The sequence below is a fragment of the Lissotriton vulgaris genome, chromosome 1_1 (genome assembly GCF_964263255.1).
Source record: "Lissotriton vulgaris chromosome 1_1, aLisVul1.2, whole genome shotgun sequence".
Taxonomy (NCBI): domain Eukaryota; kingdom Metazoa; phylum Chordata; class Amphibia; order Caudata; family Salamandridae; genus Lissotriton; species Lissotriton vulgaris.
The window spans coordinates 1096508646-1096533601 of NC_141685.1; the positions used below are offsets into that span (position 1 = coordinate 1096508646).

Genomic DNA, 24956 nt, shown 5'->3' on the forward strand with positions numbered 1-24956 from the left:
TTTTTTTAATTTAATCCCCGGCTGGTATTATTAAAAGAAGTGCAGGGCGTGGTTAGATACGAGTTAAGGTATTAAAAACCACTAGTATAGTGTCAACATGTTTCGGAGGTCACAGCCTCCTTCTTCAGGACAAGGGTTATGCACTTACCCTCCCCTTACTCACATGCAGAATGTAAAAGTGTATTCAAAAATTAATAAAATTACCACAATGTGTAATATTCCTAACGGTGTTTTTTGTGTTAGCGAATGCAGTTGCGCCCAGTTGGCGAAAGAACCTGCGGAAAGAAATGCATAAGTAAATACATGCAGATGTCACAAGACCCTCATTGGAGGAGAAGAGAAAACCTTATCTGAGTATCACCAGGTCATACCAAAAATAATGGGACCCTGTAGATAAAAGAAAAAGCACACAAGTGGACATGACAATACTGACACACACACATATACAAAACACATAATCACTCTCTGCTCTGATTGAGAAGAGCACATGAAAAGAAAGAGAAAGTCTTACTTAGAGTTCTAAAATATAAGACCTCTTGAGCCTAAGCGTATATTGGGGATCCTTCCTTCCTGCTCAGAAAAGACCTAAAAATATGAATGAACGAGGTTCAGTTGGAAACGGGGCACAATATTCAATCTACCAGGCTACAGGGAAATGCTAGTCATTGACACCCATAAACTCACGGTTACTGCATCAGCAATTCGCCTGCCTTCCCTCAACGCGGCTCCGATGAAGTGAGCCTGTGTAGCGTCAGGGTCCTGATATATATACTATCCCTCCTACTAATTAGAGATGGTAAATTGGTTAATTGGGATCAGTGTATGCCCAAATACGGGAAAAACAAACACCGAAGGTCCGGTACTGCGCTCTAACTGAACGTTGATGGCGCACATGCGCACTGCCGCCTGTCAGTTTTCATCCACGTCATCTGAGGGAGAACCTTCCCTATGGGCAGTTCCTACGTCTTCGACGAAACTGCAGTGACATCGCCAAGTTTAAATCTCAGGCTGAGGATCTGAGTGTGAAATTGAGACAAAGAAAATACCCTGAAACTGTAATCAGAAAAGCATCAAAAAGGGCAAGGAACAACAACCGAGAGGCCCTCCTGGAGGATAACCCTCGTAGGGAGGAAGCCGAAAAAAGAACAGTATGTGTCACCACATACAGTCCAGTTACCAACCAGGTGACAAAGCTGGTGAACAAACATTGGCGCACTCTGACGAGTAGCGGTCTGACCTTGGAGAAGCCTTTGTTTGCACATAGAAGGGGCAGGAACTTGAGACATGCTAGTCCACACAAGACCCCCTCCAACCAAAAAGGACCAAACAAGACTTCAAGGCATACATGGTCACCACCCGTGTGGTAATTGTAACAACTGCCACCTCACCAAAAAAAGCTTGACCTTGACCTTCTCAAATGGAACACAATGGGAGCAACGTGTGTTCACAAATTGCAACAGCAAGAATGTTGTATATTTAATCACGTGCCCCTGTGGTAAAGAATATGTTGGTATGACAACAAAACCTGTCAAAGTGAGATTAAATGAACACAAAAGCAACATCAGATGTAAGAAACTCACTACCAAGATGTCTACCCACTTTATTGAACACCAACATTGTGTGAATGAGCTGCAGTGGACTGTTATTGAACAGTTACCCTCAGAAGTGGGCCTTTTGGAGAAGGAACAACGATGGGTGTTCAGGCTGGGAACTGACACAGTGGGGCTTAACGACTCTATCCCTTGGAACCTTTTGAGATAGTAATTGTCTCTGATACAATATACTGTCCGGATCCTGAATTATGATGCATATGGTTCATCTGGCTATATTGCAATCGCTTTACCAGGCACACATGGCCTCCTTCCCCTGCAACTGACATCACTCTGTATACTGACCATGTCAGTGTCTATCTTTGTTTCCTATTTATAATAGGTTATTTTCCTCTTTGTATAAATTCGGGGGTTTAGATATTACTGGATTTTATACACCGTTCTGCAGTACTGTATGAATTGAATACCTATTTAATAACATGTTTTAGGTTGTCCCTCAATATTGCAACATGTAGATTTTGCCCGTTTTACGAACTGAGGCCAGTAAATACACGCGTTTTCCGATAAGGCGTTAGGCACTGTAGAATGCTCCTCCGCGTCTTTCATGGCACAATGAGTAGCGTGTCTGCCTCACGCGTGCGCGGTCGTCCCTTTCGTCCGCGCATGCGCACCTGACAGGCGGCAGTGCGCATGTGCGCCATCAACGTTCAGTTAGAGCGCAGTACCGGACCTTCGGTGTTTGTTTTTCCCGTATTTGGACATACACCGATCCCAATTAACCAATTTACCATCTCTAATTAGTAGGAGGGATAGTATATATATCAGGACCCTGACGCTACACAGGCTCACTTCATCGGAGCCGCGTTGAGGGAAGGCAGGCGAATTGCTGATGCAGTAACCGTGAGTTTATGGGTGTCAATGACTAGCATTTCCCTGTAGCCTGGTAGATTGAATATTGTGCCCTGTTTCCAACTGAACCTCGTTCATTCATATTTTTAGGTCTTTTCTGAGCAGGAAGGAAGGATCCCCAATATACGCTTAGGCTCATGAGGTCTTATATTTTAGAACTCTAAGTAAGACTTTCTCTTTCTTTTCATGTGCTCTTCTCAATCAAAGCAGAGAGTGATTATGTGTTTTGTATATGTGTGTGTGTCAGTATTGTCATGTCCACTTGTGTGCTTTTTCTTTTATCTACAGGGTCCCATTATTTTTGGTATGACCTGGTGATACTCAGATAAGGTTTTTTCTTCTCCTCCAATGAGGGTCTTGTGACATCTGCATGTATTTACTTATGCATTTCTTTCCGCAGGTTCTTTCGCCAACTGGGCGCAACTGCATTCGCTAACACAAAAAACACTGTTAGGAATATTACACATTGTGGTAATTTTATTAATTTTTGAATACACTTTTACATTCTGCATGTGAGTAAGGGGAGGGTAAGTGCATAACCCTTGTCCTGAAGAAGGAGGCTGTGACCTCCGAAACATGTTGACACTATACTAGTGGTTTTTGATACCTTAACTCGTATCTATCTAACCACGCCCTGCACTTCTTTTAATAATACCAGCCGGGGATTAAATAAAAAAAAATGTTTCCTCCCACGTGCCAGGTATTTTTTAACTTTTCACTTTTTTCACCTCACCTCACTCACATTTCTGATCCTACACACACCCCCACACATAGTCCACTTCAAAGTGCTCCTGCGTATTCGCGAGTCGTAGCACGCCGCATCCCGTAGAGGTGTGCGAAGGCCCCGATGATGAAGCATGACACCAAGGGGCCTGTTGGTGTGTGAGGGGGATTTAAACAACACTGTGTGTTTTCCCATCACTTTAAGGATCACCACCACCTTGAGTGGATACATCTACTCTTACACATAAACACTTCAGTCATTTCAGAAACCTGCAGCTCCGTGTTTAAAATAAGTACGAGGCGCTACGTTGGCCGAGGCGCTCGCATTAACCCAGCTGTGTAACACTGCCCTGAAAGGGTAAATTGTAAGACGACCCGCGCACACGTACATAACACGTTTATTGCTCACTGCAGGGAGTTTACTGTCGTCAGGGCACATTTCATTTTAATAGTCCGCGGTTTTCCTCTTTCCACCCCTTTCCTAACACTCCTTTCAACTCTCAGCCTGTAAAACACATTCTCTATAAAGTGCATTTACGTTACAAGGTGTTTACGTTACAACTGCACCCTGGTGTGTGTGTGTATGCATATTTATTATGGGGCTCACTAAAGGAAGAATTCATATATTAGGTTCTGACACCAGTGACAGGTAATGCAATTTTCAGGTCCGAGGGAACAAAAAAATAATGCAACTAAGGCGGTAAAAATGAAGACGCGGCCACAGTTTCAGGTGCATTGGTACCTGGACATTAAAGCTAGGGCGCTCCTCTGTTTCTTGTTCTAGTTTTGTAAAGAGGGAGCGCTTGTTCTTTCAGTTGCATTTTGAACCACGAAACAGACGTTGAACCTCTCAAAAAGCACAAGGCGGGGAACTATGTGTATTTTCCAATTTCTCTTATGATTCTTTTTATTTCCATTTATCGTACGGTGGATTGTAAATTGTGCGTTATTGTTCCTCTGCACACGACGGATCTGAATACTATAACTGCAGTAGGTTTGTTTTACAGCATTTTTATTTGCACGTTTTGTCGTTTTAATAAGGCATAGTGTGACTTGGGGTAATATGTGCCCATACATCAAATTATTTGCTTCATGATTTGCAACATAAACGTGGAAACACTCTTTACTGGCAAATCCCATAGAAATACGAATACATAGCTCACATGCCCTCCCAAGATCACGTAAGTTAAAATGGCTCCTTTATGTATCATTTTTTTGTCTTTTGTCTGTGGGTTTTGAGAGGGAGGCTCCAAAAGTCGCCATGTAAAGGAGTTTTGCCTTAAGAAGATTGGCAGCGTTCCTGTGCTGCTCGTGCCCAGGTCGCTAAGTGGTTAATTTAAAGCTGTGCGCCCCAATAAAGCTCCCCATGAGCATCCGGGGGGAGGGTTCCGGAAGGTCGTAGCCGAGTGCATGGATTTAGAGTGCACTTGTCCTCTGCGCTCTGCCCCCTGGCCCAAGGGTGAACTTGGCGCTGTGCTCCCCAAGGAAAGCTACTGCTGAGCACCATAGGGCCGAGAAGTTAGTTCTTCATAGAGAGACTCGACAGAGCAGAAACAACTTTCCCCCCACTATTGCCACGCCAAAGCATCAAACACCAGATTTGTAATTTGGTGTTTACTCTGCCAGCTCTCAGCAGGAGACATACAAAACATGACACGTGTGCTATAGGCAGCAATCAGCTGAGATGAGTTCTATGGATTGGCTCTAAGTGATGTGAAAGGCAGCGGTGTAGAACCGGATTCCATAAAGGCTGTTCACAACTGTAGATGGCTGTGGGATCCATATATGACGTTGCTTTGGCTAACATATGCCATTGTACCATTTACATTTTCATAATGTTTGGGTTACCTACATGTGTTGTTACAATAGCTCCTATTTTTCTTTATTATTTAAAAAAAAAAGGATAGTGCAATGTTTTTAAATGAAGTAATTTAATTTTGTTTCATGATCTAAAACTAGGAACAATTGTTATTAATTGCTCCCTATTTTGTAATTACATTTCTTATATTTGGTAATTATCTTTTTTTTATTTTATTTTGGTTACGGTCTATGAACCGATACATAAAACACATAAATTTAGACACACATACAAGAAGTTAAGACTAAAATAATTAAGAGTTCAATTTGAAAAAGTGCATACGATCAAACAGCAATAAAATAATGTAGTAACCAAAAAGCAATTTCTACAGATTAACTAATTGTACAGGGTTATCATTTCAAAATAGTCAGTAAGCAGTGTGTGTGTGGGGGGAACTGTGTGTGTGTGTGGGGGGCTCTGTGTGTGTGTGTGTGGGGCTCTGTGTGTGTGTGTGGGGCTCTGTGTGTGTGTGGGGGGGGCTCTGTGTGTGTGTGGGGGGGCTCTGTGTGTGTGTGGGGGGGCTCTGTGTGTGTGTGTGGCTACGTGTGTGTGTGGCTCTGTGTGGATAGCTATTTTTGTAGGTGGCTCTGTGTGGATGGATCCATCTGTGAGGGTGGCTCTGTATGTGTGTGTCGGTGGCTTTGTGTGTGTGGCTCTGTGTGGGTGTAAATGCAATAGGTCATGCATTTGCCAGCGATTAAGCTATTGGCATTATAAATGACAATGCCATTTATTTAACGATTAAGCTATTGGCAATGTAAATGACAATGCCATTTATTTATGATTAAAAAGAATATATATATATATGTCATGAGCAATGCCAATAGTGATACCTTTTAATAATACAGAGACCATTGCATTGTAAATACTTGTTTAAATGTTACGATCCCACAAAACAAACGTGAAAAATAGGGAGGAGTAGGTGTTGGGTTTAAAAAAAAAAATAGATTCTGGTATACACACCTGTTACTGTAGGATGGAGTCTTATTGGAGATTGTGTTTATCTGAGACTACTATTTACGACCATTGGCTTGGGAAGAGTTGAGTGTAGAGTTAAGCCTGGTCCCACACCCTACTACGCACAAAGGTCATCCAAGATAGCGGTCTCCTTGGAGAGGCCAATCCCTCCCCACACCCTACTGTGAACATCCATCATCTGAGATAAAGGTCTCAAAGAAGAGGCTAGTTCGTCCGTTCATCCTACTATGCACATCTGTCATTTTGAGAGAGGGGCCTGCAAGGATAGGTCAGTCTATCCACACACGCTACTATGCACACCTGTCATCTGATCGAGAACTCTGAAAGGAGACCCCAGTCCCTCCCCGCAGCCTACTACGCACACCAGTCATCTGAGCGAGGGGTCTGAAATAAGAGGGCGCCCACACCCTACTACCCACACATTTTAATTTTAAAAAACTAGAGAAAAATTAAGCAGTTCTAGTTAGCACCACTGTTTATGGCCTCCCATATTATAGATAGCAGAACAGAACCTTCTCCTTTCCAAATATGGTTCCTAGGGCAGGGCAAAAACTGTTATCAGAGATTAGTCCCCCACTCCCTGCAATTGTATTCTTCCTTCCATAGTTCGCAATCTCTCATTCATCCATATCAATATAATTGCGACCCGTAAACCAAATATTGTTTTACTTTTTACTTTATTTTTATATTTTCATTTGTTTATACAATGTATTGAAAAAACATTAGACACTTTTGTATCAAAACCTTCATTATAACAATGTAAATAGGACACTGTACACATCAATCCACTTTTGATCCTTTATACACTTTATTTTGGTTGAAAATGCGAGAAGTATCACTTCTGTGTGTGTGTTTTTAAAAATTTTATTTTACTTTATTTAAAACATCTACCATATTCATTCATCCACATGCTTCTCATACAAACTTAATTTGTCCCTAAGATCACACACATACCTCATACCTTTTGATTAACTAAAAATAGTGATCAATAACAAATTTCAAGACCGGTCTTGAAAAATTACATGAAATTCTATCATTTCTGTTCATTCCTTAGATCTCTTTGCTTTGTACATCCACTCAAAGAGAATACCAATATTCCACACTATTTTCTTAAATTTTCTTTATACATCTATTAATCCCATTCCATAGTGCGTTATCTTCTTTGTTGTGGCTATTTATATTAACACCTTGGCTGCTAGTGATATTTTCCTCCTGTGCTGAAAATGATATTTTCCCATTGTTCATGACGAGCTCAGCTTGCCATGAGCACAGCTCAACCGTGCCTCATGATGAGCTGAGCTCGTCATGAGCAGCGAAGGGGTTAAATCCAAATGCATTTCGGCGACCAACACCTCCTTATTCTGGATTGCCACAAAACAAGACCCCTTTGTACCTCTCAGGCCTATAAAGTAATAACGGAATCCTTAATGAGCCACACATGTATTATGACCCAATTGTTGCAATTTACTACACCAGGTGTTTGTGCCACCACATGGTACACTCCTCAATCCACATACCTTCACCAGTTATTGATGGAAACACCAACACCTTATATCCCACAGGAGTACCAGCCATCATGTCGGGTGCCTATTGTCTTTAGTCACAATCCACACTTCTCCCTCATAACCTATTTTATGTCCAATGCTGTGTCATATCATCTTGTTTTCCCTGCGAGGTGGAGATGGAACACATCTCCCTACTCTCGCTGGTAAGTCATCCTTTCAGCTAGATTACAGCAGCAAATAGACATGAACTCCAACCATATTGATGAAGAGGAATAGGTTCCAACCAAACTCCTTGGTAAAAAAAATTACATATGCTCTGATGAGACTTCCTGCTCCATTATGATTTTCCAAATGTCATTGTACTCTGTGTTATACCTCTGAGGGGTCAACCAACATTTGGAAAATCATAACTAGCAGGATGTGTCCTCAGAGCACACACATTTTGTTTATTGGCACCCATTCCTCTTCTCCAATTTGGTTGGAGTTCATTTCTATTTGGTGCCGTAATCTGGTCGGCCTACCTGTGAGGTTAGGTTAATGTTTTGTCTCCGCCTCGCAGGGAAAGCAAGGTGATATGCCCCAGTATGGGACATAAATGGGTTATGAGGGAAAAGTGTGGCATGCGATTAAAGACAATAGGCACCTGGGTTATGGCTGGTAATCCTGTGGGTTATAAAGTGTTAGTGTGTGCAACAACAGTTGGTGAAGGTTTGTGAACTGAGAAGAGTAACCCTTGGTGGCACTTAAGCACCTGGTGTGGTAAATTGCAGCAGTTGGGTCAAAGTATATGTGATGCTTAGTAAGGTTTCTGTCATTACTTTGTAGGTATGAGAGATACAGTTTTTTGTTGTTGTTTTTTTGGGTGTAATCTTGAAGAAGACAGTGTTTTTTTTAATCACCAAAAAGCGTGTTGATTAGATTCTAAAAGGCACAACAAAGAAAATAATGCACTAAGGAATTAGATTAATAGATGTATAAAGAACATTTTAGAAAATAGTGTGGAATATTGGTATTCATTTTTAGTGGATTCACCAAACTAATAAAAATAATAAATGTCCAGAAATTATAGAATTTGGTGTGAATTTTGTAGACATGCTTTGAAACTTGTTATTGATCACTATTTTTATGAAATAGAGGGAATGAGGTTTGTTTGTATACCATGGGGCAAATGAAGTTTGTATGACGAGCATGTGAATGAATGACTATGGTATGAGATGCTTTTAAAAAAGCAGAAGTGATCCTTCTCGCATTTTTGACCTATATAAAGTGTCAAAAGAATAAATAGTAGTGTTGCACTCAGTGTCCTATATACCTTGATCAAATGAGTGAATGAAAATAGTGTTCTGTGTATTTTCAACACGTTATATAAACAGAAATTAAATGATGTAAAAAGTAAAACCATACCTTGTTTTTCCTGATATATATATATATATATATATATATATATATATATATATATATATATATATACATACATACATGTATGGATGAATGAGTGTGAACTATTGATGGAAGAATAAGTTTGCCGGGATACTAATCTCTAAGAATATGACCTCACATATGACATCACTCACTGTTGTATAACAACTTTTTTCTATATGCAAATGATGTTCTGTTGCATGTCGAAGACCCAGAGGTCAGTCTTTTCCCCCTTCTCACAGACGGTACAATGTCCTTTGGATTTTCTGATTTGGTGAATGGAAGACTCTGTGAGAAATCTGGGCTTTAAGGTGCTTTGTTAGGTGTTGAGGGTCTTCGATGGTGCCTATATAGCATTCCAGGCTAACTGACAGAGAGCTGAGCGTTGAGTCAGGCTTCCCCCCGCAGGTTGTGTCACTATAATGAAGATGGTGATACTGCCCCACCTGATATGTTTACTCCTACCAACATCCTGGAAGTTATTTGACTTCCTTGGGTCCTGTGAGAAAAGAACACTTTTTTTTTTTTTGGCGTGGTCGTACCCATTTTCATTTTTATTTTTTTTAATTCGACATTGTGGCACTGCTGTCTAGTGCCCAGGTTAAACACTGTGACCTGTAAAAAAATATCTGATCTCTGATTGGGACTTCGCAGTCTCCTATAAATCCATTGTATATGATGATGAAACTACACCAGTGACATGGAAATTAAATTTCACCTGTGGACTGCAACACTTGTGCCATCTACTAGTTTGGCAAAGAAAGCATGGCTTCAGGTCTGCCTTTATAGCCTGACTTATTAGAAATCGTTTTCTTTTTAATAATGTCAAGTTCAAACCTATATGTTGAGCATAAGTGAGCCCTAGAGCATCAAAAGTGAAAACCCATTTTTTTTTTCTTGCCTGGGAGTATCGGGCCTCGAAATCTACTCACCCAATCGCTTTGGCGACTGAGTTTTTATCTAGTTGAGCTATTTTTGAGGCTTACTGACCACTTCTGGCGAGAGCGCTTCAGCTGGGAAGAACAGGTCTTCTGTTCTTTAAGAAAGTGAATGAGCAATACGACGCCTTTAAATTTTGTTTATTTCGTCATGCTTGCTGTTCATTCAAAGACGGAGGTCAAATGTCAGCTAATGTCTTCTTATAGTTGCTGCATACTTTATCAGGGAGATTGGTATTTGCTTTCCTGTCTTGGGCACCAAAGTTAGATTTCTAATTGTAACTGTTTTTGACAACCGGGCAGGCACACAATATTTAAATAACTTGTAATTGATATGTACAAATATTTCAAAATCTATTTCAGTAATTAGAAAATTACTTTTTTCTAAGTCTGAAGTGATATGGAAAAAAGATTTTTTTAGGATCAACCTAAATCAGAATATGTTACTTGGTAATGTGCGAATATTACATATTTTTGCTGAAACCTGTTGTCAGCACATTATCATTTGTACGCTGTGTAGTTTTACTAGTAAAACTGCATGTCCGTGGGAAAGTTTGTGCCAGACTTGCTGAACTCACATATTTTAAGGTGCTCTTGCATGTCATAATGAAGAAGAAAAAGAATGTGATTTTTTTGCCTAGGATCACACAATTGGAGATTAGTTTATGGGTCAAGCTCATTACAGGTGGGTTAAGCAGATTATTCAAGTATTTAGGCCTGCAGGTCTGGTAAAGATTTTCTGATTTTTCGAGGCCTGAGTATTCTCCAACTGTCTTAAAAAAAAATACATGGTTATCAAAAAAGCATACATTAGGTCTGTATTAACATGGTCAATTTTCATGTGACAACATACAGAAAAAACGGAAATAAGAAATGGAGATATGAACTATCATACAACAACTTGATACTTAAAGAAACCTTCATGACAAGTCCTCCCTTGTTAACATACATCAGAATTGGGCCACTTCCCATCGGTCTGTCACTATACGTTTTCCATTATTTCCATAAAAGGCTGGGTATCTCAGTTCTCCTACAGCTCCCCATCATGTCCTCCTTGATACCAAGTTCCAAAATCAAGTCAAACCATCTTCACAGCTTGCCAATCATCTCTTGGTGGGACTGGGCTCAGAATTCACTCGAACCAATCCAATTCTACCTTGTTGTTTGTAGGTACAGGTGCAAAGTCTTAAATCCTGAGTGTTCTCTTGTAGCCGTTGCTCCACTTTAAGACATCCCTCATCTCATCCCTGTCTGATCTAGATCTGTCACCTGGGAACAAACATAGTGCCTGCTCTGTGGAGGAGGAATACCCTATCTGAGGGAACTACCTAAATTAATCACTGCCACCTACCCTGATTAATAATCCAATGTATTACATTTTCCTCTTTTTTTAATAAAAAGTCCTAGCAATAAATAAAGATGCCTTTAAATTCTGTATTTATCTTGTCGCATTTACTGCGCTTCAAATACAGAGGTCTGATATTAGGCTATATCTTCTAACAACGTACTACTTTTTTTGTTGTTTATTTAAACATGGGGGATTGGTGTATACACATTCTTCTAACTTTGCAGTCAGAGAAAGAAAAGTGAGTTATGTGACAAACTTGCCAGGAAAAGGCTGCAAGATGTCTTTTTTTTTTTGGGGCAACCTACAACATTATGTAAATTAACTGTTTTATTCGTCACATATACTACACTACTTCCACCCACCTCTAGACTAAGACATTTGTTTCTCACTTTAGACAACGTTTATGTACATAAATTTGATATGAGTGAAAATACTTGGCTGTTGCAACTAACAGAATATTTCTGCCTGTATTATCAACGTACAAGTGCATTTGTAGTTTTTATTTCTGATATGTTGGTAAAGTATACGTGTAAATGACTGTTCTCTAAGTCCTCGTAAAGCAAGCGTTGGCATTCAAGAGTGAACATGTTGTATTAGCCCTTTACTGTTTTGAGAACATGTTTGGAATTGTGTAAATACTAATAAATGAAGCTTAAAAAAAATTAACAAAAAAACTATTTGCCCTGCAGACTATTATGTGCCCACTGTCATACATTCCTAGAGCCAACATTGTATGCCAAAGAATACTCCCCATTACGAGTCGCAAAGCAAATCAGGCTATGGAGGAGCAGCGGTTCTAAACTACTCCAGCACAAAGTTCACTATTGCGAATAAGGCAAGGAGTGACTTATCCTATCTTCCAGGATCTGACAGGCGGCAGGGACCTGATGAGTTGACATTGGGCCTGATGTTTTTACAAATGGCACAACTGCACAGGGACTGTAAAGAGGACCCATGCTTTCTTTCTACATTTCATTAATCCTCATTATTGCAGAGAGTGTTTAAAAAATACAACGTGTCCTACCTTTGGGAATGACGTGGTGTTTAAAAAAATTTTTTTTTTACAATATATGTCCTTTTACACTTGAGAGTGGTGAAGACAAGCGGTTTAACAATCTACCCCTTGTTAATTGTTGGGCATGGGAGGTGTGTACGAAATACCCAAATCCGAAATCCTTGGTCCAGGCAAGGTGAAGGGATTTAAGAGTTTTCTGCTTTGTCCTTTGGCAATGTGGAGGTGTGGGAGAGGGTTAAAAAATGGACTCCCTCTCCATAACACAAGACAGAAGGGTTTAAGGAAGTAGAGGAGCACCTCATTTTTAGGTCGATCCTTGGCACAGCACGCATGCGCTGCTCTAAGGAGAGGGCCTCTTGCAGCTGAACACCACTTTTCACAAGCTGCACGGGCTTGTGTGGCCTAACCAGTGCGGTTATGCGCACGGGTGCCATCTGTTTCCAATTATCGTGACCAGACGCGGGCACGATAATTGAAAACAGATGGCCTACTGCTCGCAAGCGCGCGCACCACTCGCAGGCTTGTTTCATAAGCTCCCACTGCTGCTGCTTTCAAGCCCTCAATCTGCCCCAGCTGCTCTGTTAAGTGCTGTGCGCACTGCCTTCCGGGACATGCAGTTCCTTGTGACATGCCGGAAACTGCTATTCGCAAGTGCGGACTCTCAGCGTAGAAGTCAATAGAAAATGTGTGAGGCTATGTACACGTGCGCAGAGCAGATGGCTTGACATTTTTGCGTATGGTTGGACAAGATTGCTGAACTGCACACGCACACCGAGAATTGCTGCAGGGTTGATGCACCCGTCTCTTCATACACAGAGCCTGTTTCCTGACCCTTATGCAGTTCGCCTCTTTTCTCAGCCTATCCATGCACACCGAGCTTGCTCTTCATGCACAAATCTGTCCTACTATGTCCCCTAACAAACTCCGCAGGTCTTTTCACACACAGATCTGTCACCCTCTCCTTCACACGCTAAACCGATCGCTTTGAAGTGATTGTCGGGGTGTGGCAATTCCTTAGTTCAGTGTAGCTAATATGTCATAGACTTATAATTCACAAATTACAGGCTTAATGCAAGATTCGACAAAGATGGTTGAATTGCACTTTTCTAGAACCAAATAAGGACAAATAGAACACACCACAAACTTAAAATAGTTTTTCCAAAATGACAATTGTATTGTATGAATATGGTATTTACATGTTAATTAATCTGCCTGTCGATAAGGTAATAAAATATCCAGCGATTAACGTGAATAAAGTGCAAACAAGGTGACTTGTGGTGATTGGTGAAGAAAGTGCTATACACATAAAATACAGACAAATAACAATTATGTTGATCTGTTCGTTCTTTTTCGCATGAATCCTAGGCCCAATATGTCTTCAGAGTAGGGTCAGGGAAGCTGCATGGACTAGCATGACTACAACGTCTCGACCCTGGGTGGACGCGCAGCTAATTAAGCGTCAGAGGCGGGTCTTCATCGGGACTTGGGTGGGGAAGCAATTGTTGACAGCCACATGCAATAAATGAAAAAGATCCCAATGGACCTGGATCGCTTGCAATTTCAAAGTATTGGTAGATCTACACCGCCAGCTTGTGGTCTCAGGAAACGATAAAATCTCGAGAGAGCTTCACCAACCGGTTGGGCCTGAGAAACAATAATTCCACCACGCTGCCTATGAGCGATCGTAACGTTGAGAAGGGACGTGAAAACTTCTGTCGCACTAACTGAATCGGAAGTAGACTTGTTTAACTGTGCATGCTGGATGGTCATGTTTAGCCAACAAAGAGTGAAATGAAGAATATCAAATAAGCGGGCCTGAAGAGGATCTTCTGAATTGGCTATAAACCGCTTCACAAACCTATTGCATCTCACAGAGTACACTGTTTTGGTAGAGTGTCTTGGGGTTCATAAGAGAACATCCACAAGGCATTCAGGTTATCCTGCTCAATCTACAGGCATGAAGATGGAGGCTCTAGTGGTTGGGGCCAGAAGCTGCCCCAGCGACTGTGAGAGGTGGCCTATCACGTGAGGGAGACTGATGGGGGGGGACACATAAAGAGGTGCATCAGGTCCACATACCTCACACCTCTGCAATTCCAGGGCATTTAAGATGACTCGAGCTTATCTAGGCAGATCTTCCGCAGGACCCGTGGAACCAAGGGTATGGGAGGAAATGCATAGAGAAAGGGAAAGTTCCAGCTCAAGTGAAACATGTCTCCCACTGCTACCACAGTGGATACTGGAAGGCACAGTATATCGGGCAGAGAACGTTGCCCAAGTGGCCAAGAGATCAACCAGGGGTTGCCTCTTAGGTGGAAGATGTGTTGGGCTACGTTTGGATGAAGTTAATCCGTTTATATTTTGGTTGCTTAAAACCATCCAAAACACACTCAAAATAAGCAGCAAAAATCCGAGTCCAAACCAGTTTGGCAAAGTGCAATCAACGTTTAGATTTGATAATTGAGATAAAAATACTTCTGTTAAAGTGCAACAGTGACGTTAAATAATTGCAAACCTGTTTTTAAACGAGCCTGACATCTAAAACCACAATAATTTAAAAAGAACCATAGGAGGAGCTACGTCAGCAAACCAGATGGCTGCTTAGGCTCCCGGCTCCGCCGACCTCCGTAGTCCGCCGCGATATCCTGTACGTTATCCTGACTTTACGCCTGGTCTCTGTGTGCATGAACTGTTCCGCACTCTTATGGTGAAATCCGGAAACTTTTATCGGCTTGTTGGATGAAGTTCTGTCGTGTTGAAGTCTGCGTCCTGCTCCAGCGGTGAAGCCGGGGCCTCGAGTACTTTCACAGCCGGGCTGCAGTGCAACAACATCGGCCAGAAGAACCAGGCTGGGTCCGGTCAACCAGAGTGGGGGCTTTGTTTGGGCCCGAATTTGGTGGCGATCATCTCTATTGCTCATTATCGATGGAGGAGTGATTCTGCTTATTGCTGGCTGTGAGTGGGGGTCCCCGTCCCGCGGACCCGGTATTGGGGCCGCCGAGGTTTGTGATTCGGGGCCTCTGGCCTGCGGCCTTAATGGTGTGGACCGTGGCTGCGAGCAAGGACCAGTCACCCTCCGCATCTGCACGTTCGCAATCCTGTTTGTCCCCCCGGGGATGCCGGATTCACCCGGGGAGGTGATTGGGATTGGTGTTGGGCATGAGACCGTGGATCGGGCGATGCATGAGCCATCGCTGAGGTCGGTACTGGCGGAAATTTGGGCGTTTCGCTCACAGGTGGACATCTTGTTGAGCAAATTGGACTCGCGCCTATCTGAGATGCTCCTGGTAGAACCGGAACCGGCCTTACGGTTGAAACCGGAATCTGCAGCCATTCAAACCGTGGCCATTTTGACTCCGTGCGAGAGCCCCGTGAGGAAACAAGCATTGGAACCATCGGATGGTGCCCTGGGGGACGGTGTTCCCGAGGATGTCATGGTATCCCTGAACCTTCCACCACTATCGGCTCTGGAGATATCAAAAGGCGTTCCCCTCCCGGAGACTTCTGTCTGTGACTTTCCTTTCACTTTGTGGTCATCTTCTCCTTTCTTGGTGACTCTACGACTCCTGTGCAGGATACATTGGGACTGTTCATCCATGAGGGAGAGATCTTCAGCGTCTAAAGTTCCCGTGGACCCACTGCCTGCGAGTCGCCATGGATTGATTTTTGATGACTCTTTTCTCCTTTATTACCTCTTTGTGTGCCTTTGGGTCTCGATTGGGGGGGGGGGGGGGGGGGGTCCATGTTCTTGTTCGGAAGGGCCAAGGTTAAGTTTGACTAGGTCGGGAAGGGTTGGAGTGGCTTTCACAAGTGTTCGACCTGCAACGGTTTGCTTTAAGAGGCTGGGCGGTGTTTTCCGGTACCCTCTACTTTCTTCTACAGTGTTGTCATAAGTGTTCTTTCAGTGATAGTGGGTGGCTGTATCTGGCGGGGGGTCTAAAGGGGCTGGGAGCCCAAATGTATATGCCCTCCTCCATTCTTTTTCCTTCCTTTAGGGTTTTAGTTATTGGGGGCGACAGGCACGCTGCTAGTTGGGTTAGGCTGTAGCCATCTGCAGGGGTGCAGGGTGGGGGGCTGGACGTTTTTTTTTTTTATTTTGCCTTTTTTATTTTCTATGGCCTTTCTTTTACTTCTCTTTCTTTCTTAAGGATCAGTATAGCTACGAATCATTCGGACTTTTTTCGTATGCTTGTATCTAGTGCTCATGCTTTTATGATATCCGATTTCCGGGTGGGTAGGCTCCGAGAATTGGCGCAACATGGAATGTATATTGTGTGTTCCTTTGCATCGATCTGTATGCTTTGGCGCCTATTCTCTATCACAGTGGTTATTATAGGTCTATCCCAGAGGTCTTCAATCTGTGGGGCGCGACCCCCAGGGGGGTCGTGGGGTCCTTTGAAGGGGGTCGCAGATTCTGTCCCTGGCTTGGGCTGATGAGGGTGCTCACGGCGAGGCCTAATTCACACCGAGGTGTGAAAAACATCGAAGCCTCATTAACAAGTAAAAGACTTGTCAAGTACTCGGGTGTGGCTGTGTGTGTGTGTCCCTGAAGCCGTTTAGAGCTGGGGGAAGTGGGGGAGGGGGGCTGGGGGAGCAGGCTGTAGTGTAGCCTGCCCTTTAAGGTCAATGGATATTGCGCGCCTCGAGCTGTGGGTTCCGTGACACATCCCCCGCCCCCAGCAGGGAGGCACAGAGATGCCCTCCCATGATCGGGAAAGAAGGAAAAACACGCAGAGAGATACTGACCCCCCTCCCCTCCCCCATGAGAAAGGCACAGAAAAGGTGGGTGAATGAATGATGGGTGGATGGATGGATGTAAGGATGAAGGATGGATGAATGGGTGGATGAAAGGGTGGATGGATGAAAGGATGAAAGGGTGGATGGATGAAAGGATGAAAGGGTAGCTGGATGAAGGATGTATGGATGGATAAAAGGTTGCATGGATGGATGTGTGAAAAGGTGGGTGGATGAATGATGGGTGGATGGATGGAAGGGTAAATGGGTAAAGGATGGATGTATGGATGGAAGGATGAAAGGGTGGATGGATGAAGGATGGATGGATGAAAGGGTGGATGGATGAAGGATGGATGTATGGATGTAAGGATGAAAGGTTGGATGGGTGAAGGATAGATGGATGAAGGATAGATGTATGGATGTAAGGATGAAAGGGTGGACGGATGAAGGATGGATGGATGGATGAATGAAAGGGTGGATGGAAGGAAGGATGAAAGGGTGGATGGAAGGAAGGATGAAAGGGTGGACGGATGAAGGATGTATGGATGGATAAAAGGTTGAATGGATGAATGATGCATGGATGGATGTGTGAAAAGGTGAGGGGATGAATGATGGGTTGGATGGATGGATGAAAGGGTGGGTGGGTGGATGGATGAAAGTGTGGATGGATGATGGATGGATAAAAGATTGCATGGATAAATGATACATGGATGGATGTGTGAAAAGGTGAGGGGATAAATGATGGGTGGATGGATGGATGAAAGGGTGGGTGGATGGATGAAAGGGTGGATGGATGATGGATAGATGTGTGAATGGGAGTATGAAAGGATGGATGTATGGATGGATAAAAGGTTGCATGGATGAATGATGGATGGATGTGTAAAAATGTGGGTGGATGAATGATGGGTGGATGGATGGAAGGGTGGATGGGTAAAGGATGGATGTATGAATGGAAGGATGAAAGGATGGATGTATTGATGTAAGGATAAAAGGGTGGATGGGTGAAGAATAGATGGATGAAGGATAGATGTATAGATGTAAGGATGAAAGGGTCGACTGATGGATGGATGTATGGATGGATAAAAGGTTGCATGGATGAATGATGCATGGATGGATGTGTGAAAAGGTGGGAGGATGAATGATGGGTGGGTGGATGGATGAAAGGGTGGGTGGATGGATGGATGTATGGATGAAAGGGTGGATGAATTAAGGATGCATGTATGGATGGGAGGATGAAAGGGTGGATGGATGTATGGATGGATAAAAGGTTGCATGGATGAATGATGGATGGATGTGTAAAAATGTGGGTGGATGAATGATGGGTGGATGGATGGAAGGGTGGATGGGTAAAGGATGGATGTATGAATGGAAGGATGAAAGGATGGATGTATTGATGTAAGGATGAAAGGGTGGATGGATGAAGAATAGATGGATGAAGGATAGATGTATGGATGTAAGGATGAAAGGGTGGACCGATGGATGGATGTATGGATGGATAAAAGGTTGCATGGATGAATGATGCATGGATGGATGTGTGAAAAGGTGGGAGGATGAATGATGGGTGGGTGGATGGATGAAAGGGTGGGTGGATGGATGTATGGATGAAAGGGTGGATGAATTAAGGATGCATGTATGGATGGGAGGATGAAAGGGTGGATGGATGGATGTATGGATGGATAAAAGGTTGCATGGATGAATGATGGATGGATGTGTGAAAAGGTGGGTGGATGAATGATGGGTGGATGGATGGAAGGGTGGATGGGTAAAGCATGGATGTATGGATGGAAAGATGAAAGGGTGGATGGATGGATGAAGGATGGATGGATGGATGGATGGAAGGATGAAAGGATGGATGGATGTGTGAAAGTGTGGGTGGATGAATGATGGATGGATGGATGTGATGAGGTCTAACAGGCGCATTTATGTTTGTCAAAAGATGATGATGAGGAGTACCAGTTTCTAGAAACTTTTGTCAGAAGGGGGTCCTTACCCCTAAAAAGGTTTTACAAGGGGGTCTCGGCATCAAAGTTTGAAGACCTCTGGTCTATCCTGTTTCTTACCCTGTCCCCCGCATTATCTGGTTTGATTGTATGGCACCTGATCCTCTCTCATATAATATAAAACGAAACCTCTGACTCATTCTGGAACTTAGTTGTGCATTCTTATACCAGTTTTGTCCTGAATCGCTGCCGAACCTCTGGGTTATCGGCTGATGAGCTGTGTAGTACTGTAGTATCAATGGTTTTAATTTATCTAGCGGCCGGCCCCCGCGGTTGTAGGCCCAGGCTTGTATTTTATTGAATGCTACAATAAAGGTTTAAAAAAAAAAAAAAGAACCATATAGTCAGGCTTTGAGAGGGGCATCTCAGCACTTGTCATATACTTAACAAATCTAGTCACAAACTGAGGATATATATATATATATATATATATATATATATATATATATATATATATATATATATATATTACTTTAATTACTCTTACCTTGTGTGGTAAAAGCATGTAGGTGGTAATGGCTTGCATGGTAAAAGCTGTTTCCCCCTGTTATGAACCCCTCTGTCTGCCACAAAAGCATTAAAGTAATCCAAATGTTACTCGCATACCAAGAGCTATTTGGCTTGATCAATGCATTTTTTCAAATATACTGCGTAGAAGCACGGGCTGCTATGCAACATGGCTTAAAGAGAAATAAAAGCGATATGACGTGGTCAATGTTGGCTGTGTCATAGCACTTTTTTCCCTTTAAGCATGTGCTTCTGTGCAACAGGTCTAATAAAACATTGACAAAACCCATAGATCTTGCGTAGCCGAAACCTATTGGCTTTTCCGATGCTTGTTGCTGTAGCTATGCATGTTTTTCAGGTTTGGACTGGGCAGCAAGTGCCACCATTAGTGACTGAGACAGCTAAAATAGTGGCTCGCACTTGCAAATTAGGGCAGTTTTGAAAGGCAGGTGTAAAGGCATGCTGTAAAAGTGTTTTAGAAGGTATGCATTTGTGTTTATTGCCGACAGTGCTTGTGAAATAAGGGAGTCAACAGTGAAAACCAGCCCACCACCCCCTAAAACATGCCCCCCCCCCCCCCCCCCCCCTAATGGGCATATTTGGGGAGGGGGGCCCAAATATGCCCATTAGACCAACCTGATGACCTTCTAGACGGGTGAACCCGTGTATCCCATCAGCAGCCTGTTAACATGTTACACCTTTACAATCCCTTTTTTGCTTGAAAGGACTTGAAGAGGTTTTAAGTGCATTCGTATACTTACTTAAAGAGCTGCCTCCACACACTGCCAGCCTGAAGGGGCCCATCAGAATCTTTCAACTGGATTCCCCTTTTAGAGCACGCACACAAATAGATAACTTTGTTTCACACTGCTGCATTCTTTTTAAATGAGCAGCTGGGGATGAGTCTTTCTCTCTGTGTCGGTAATCCCATGTGAGCAACTGCAGAGGTGCTAGGTGCTGTTAAAGCGTAGAGTGTGCACACCTTACATGGAACATAGGTCATGAGTAATGTAATATGGGAGGCAAATAGCAGTGCATGGCAAGGTCTAATGGTTACTTTACGACACAAGTAGGGGTACCCTGACCCCTTGGAACATGTGTGGTCAAATTTAAAAACCAACATGGTTAGATTTCTGTGATCACGCTGGGCTTGCATGGTCCCCTGGATTCCTGCAGGAGTCCCATGGGGGCACAGAGGGCTGCACTGGCTTCTGCATTAGGAAAAATGAAGGAGGGTGGGGCAAGAGTGTCAGCTGTGGGTTGCTGTGAACAGATGAAGGTTGTGCATGGTGGGTTTTGCCTGCTCACAGGGTGTTGGACTCTGGGCCTGGCATAGGGGAGGCCCGGCAGCCAACACCATGCCACGCACCACATGGAGGGGTTGGCTGCACGCAGGAATTTGGGCATATGCCCTGCACCCATTTGCACGCCATTGGCGGCCCGTGTCTGCTGCTTGCGGATGGTTGGCATAGTTACATATGCTAATAATCTTACTTTACATTAATAAGAAAAACTCAAGTTCACTGACAAAAAATTGGTTAATGTGATAGTATAGTTAGTTGAAAATGCCAATTTAAACATAACATTTAAACAAAAACTGAAATTTAACAGTTATAGGTATTTCAAATAACTATCTTGCACCCTCGCCATGCAAATATTAGGTGACATTGTGCACATGCTGATGACTACTGAACTGACATGATATACTGTGCATGGTGGGGGTGCAAGGGATAGTTATTTGAAATAACGAACTGTTTAATTTCAATGTGGGTGTTTTTTAATTTTCTTTTCAAACATTACGTTTAAACTGAAAGTTTCATCTAACTAGAACGGCACTTTAACGTGGTGTTGTGTGTGTATATATGTGCAAAAAACAAGCGCAGGGTAGTTTCCAAATTTAGGTGGAGAGTAACTCCTGTATAGAGCACCCTACACTACCAGCGACGCACTGAATTTGCTCACCTCAAATATCTGTTTTACTTGCAATGTTAAAAAGCATAGGATTAGCTTAGTGCCATCCACGCGGAGCTAGAAAGGGACAGTCTTTTGCCATTTCTACAGCAAAGTCTTTAAGCATAGGATCAGCACAGTGCCATCCATGCCAAGCTGTAAAATGGCAAAAGCCTTTTACCACTCCAAGCACAGTATTACAGCGTTGGACTGGTAAAATACTACCCAAGCCTAGCTGGAATGAATAAAAGCAGCACCTGACACGTGTTTTGCTATCGTTTCTCTTCAGGAAAGTTTCGCTTTGCCCAGAAACAAGGGAGCACTTGTTACAAGTCACAAAAATAGCCTTTCGGGCTTAGAGTGCTGCTTAAATTATGCAAAAAAAGCAGAGAACTCTCAAATGGTATCCAAATCTGTAACACTGTCCCTGGAGTGATAGACTGTACTATTAAGGAATGCCTGGTCTGCCATATCATTTGTGTCTGTCATTCTGCTTTGATAAGACAAGTATTTGTCCCACCCTCTTTACTTTGACTATTACCTGTTTGTCTTCTGCACTCCCCCATATCCATTTTGGCTGGCCCCAACCCAATGGCGGCAAGAGCATGGTTTGTGGGTTGAAGGTTTGTAGTAGTAGTGTGGAAAGTAGTTATGCAAACTACAGGTCAGAACTAGATGCACCGAAGGACTGAGCCTTGACACCATTCTTGTTTTTTTTCTCTTCTGCCTATAACCAGAGGTACTTTGTTTTGTGGGAGCTTTGTGCTGGGCTGAGAATCTTGTGGGTGGTTCTGCATCTCCCCTACATATCCGTGTCATTGTAGCTGACTTCCCTTGTGTAGAAATAACTTATTTCTCTATAACCTCTTTATCTCTTTTTTGTTTCCCCTCAGCGTGATGGCTGCCCCAAGATTGTTAACCTTGGTAGCTCAAAGACTGATTTGTTCTACGAGCGGAAGAAATACGGTTTTAAGAAGAGGTGATTTGAAGCAACATCATTGGACTGCTTGTTGGGGGTTTGCCCTATCAAAGTTCTGGGCACTGTGGACATTGGAAACTTTTTTTTTTTTAAACGTCCTAGGTGACATTGTGCTTTTTGAAAAAAATTTGTTATAGAAAATTAAACAAATAACCAGAACCTAGCTGCATCTTTAGTAAGAAGAGAAATTGTGTGACAACAGGTTCACAAAGTTTTCAACTACATTGACTGTAAGAAGCTGTTTTACTGGCAGGTTGAGGAGTTTATACAGCACAAACGGACTCCGCAATATTAGTATGCCATAGGTTGATTGTATAATATTTTTGCAAGCCTGCCCTTTCTGAAAGGCTCAGATGCTTACACTTCACCACTAACACAACTCACATGCACTCTGAGGGTGACCATGCCAGCTCTCTACTTGCCTGGTTGGCCTACCTGGATAGGGCCCACACTCCTATTGCTATTCTACGTGATCCAATGGGCGTGCTCCTCCACTCCCAGTGGGAAATCCTCCACGAATGTCTGACATTTGAACTCTACGCAGATGATCCAGAGCCTCCTTGGATCCAAGAGGAAGAGTTCACCTCCACCCTTTCCTCAACTGCCAGCTACCTCCCATGCAGACCTAGAAGCCCTGATGGCCTTGATGGTGGTTCGAAAAAACATAATGGAGGGGACCCCTCTAACGTTACTTTGAGGTCAGGGAAAAGGGTTAGTATACTAAAGAAGTTCCCTCATGACCTATGTAATTTTAGTTACCAACATTGTTTGTATATTGCAATTATGTTCACACAAAACAATCACCTCAGGACTAGTATATAACGTTTCTTTAGTATTTTATTTCATCATTCTTTGTTTTTCATGTTCATTTCTTATAAAATATTTTTCTTTTTTATCTGTAATACATACGTTATTTTGTGCAAAACTCATATTCCAACAATTACAATTTCATAATAAATGGCCCCTTGACTATAAAAACAAATCAATATTAACACAATTCCACTCATTCAATATCATTCATTCCAACTAATAACCAGCCACACACACCATACATATGCAGTATCTGAACAAATCTTGATTCATAAGGCAGAAAGGTATTCTGACTGACTTTAAACCATAAGTTGTTAAATTTGGTTCCATGCAAGGTCGACGCGCGTTTCGGTGGATTGTCCACCACCTTCCTCAGGACCTATGCAGATACAAACATTCCATATAAACCAGAAGCCAGGGGATCTGAAATCACAAAATATATGTTGTTGTGCATATGTACAAAGCATAATTTTTAGACTAATAATTCACATGTTAATACTTGAGCTGGCTGACAGCCACACAACTGTGAACAAGTGTGATGGTGGTTAGGACTACGATTAAGGACTTGGATGCTGCCAAAAGCCTGGCACTGATGGCTTACTGCTCAAATTGTACCATACCTACCCCAAAACCTAAGCCTCGAAGGTAGAAGAGCTTTGAGACATCCTTGATGGAGGCCATACTTCCCACATCCCTTCAGGAAGAAATACTTGTCCAAACCCCCCAAACAAGGATCTTCTCTGAGGATGGCAATCGGTTTGTACAACGCTGAGTCCTCCAGTTGGGCTTATGAAATCCTCTGAAAATCGTAGCCTCTTGTATCCTACCCTTCCTTCCTGATCTGATCCACTTTGACCAGTGCAGATGTATCACCCACAGAAGTACATCCCTCAATCTATGTAAACTTTACTTCCTCACGGGGGCAGCTTAGCCTTGATCACAGAAAGGCATTTGATACCTTGTCGTAGGATTTCCTATTTGCCATGCTCCGGCATCTACGGCTTTGGCCCCTGCATCATCTTCAACATCTGTCTTATCTACTCAAGACCTATGGCATGAACGACTTGTTTCTGATTCTTTCCTGTTCTGATGATGCATGATGCTGAGTTGTACCCCTCTTCCGCCCTGCTTCTTGCACTTGCCATAGAGCGACTGGAGGCCTGTTTGAGGGTGGTGCAGTGGGCTGGAGAATCCCATTATGTCCTCGTGGTCTTGCTTTTTGCTGATGACCTCCTGATATACCTTCGGAATCACTGTTGTGATGCCACCGAACTGGGCCTTGATCCTTTGCGGTGGTGTCCCGCCTCTGAGTGAATTTGGCAAAGTCCTGTGCTTTCCTGCTTTCTCCTGCTGTTCACTCACCTGCCCACTGGCTCAGTAGGTATTTCCCCTGCTGGGAGGGTACATCGTTCCACTATTTGATGATCATGGGTCATCCTGCCGAATTTGTGCTATTAGATGGCAACCTGAGCAGGGCTGTTATCTCCCTCACTTTCAAGGTGCCACTCTGGAAGTCCCTGCCTCTTGCTCCGATCAGGCGGATGCTCATATCCTCCTGGCTTGCATATTATTTTACTAAACTCACAATTCTGCTAACCCCAAGTTGTTTCTCCTCGCCAACCAAGGTCAGTTGAGTATGGTAGACTTCAAACTCAACTAACTCTTGGTGCAACTCCAATGGCTCGTTTGTTAGCTGACAGGGCTCTCCCTTCAAGAGACACGTGCAGAGGGAT

General features: G+C 43.0%; 1 protein-coding gene across 1 annotated transcript in view; it reads left to right on the forward strand.

Moving 5' to 3' along the window:
• The window catches only part of PHF5A (PHD finger protein 5A), a 68055-nt gene extending 44669 nt beyond the window's left edge, over positions 1 to 23386 (forward strand). Inside the window, exon 4 of the mRNA XM_086963513.1 lies at positions 22328 to 23386. Within this exon, the coding sequence (XP_086819639.1) occupies positions 22328 to 22417 (90 nt within the window). The 3' untranslated portion in view covers positions 22418 to 23386. The remainder of the gene's footprint in view (positions 1 to 22327) is intronic.
• The last annotated feature ends 1570 nt before the right edge of the window (positions 23387 to 24956 follow it).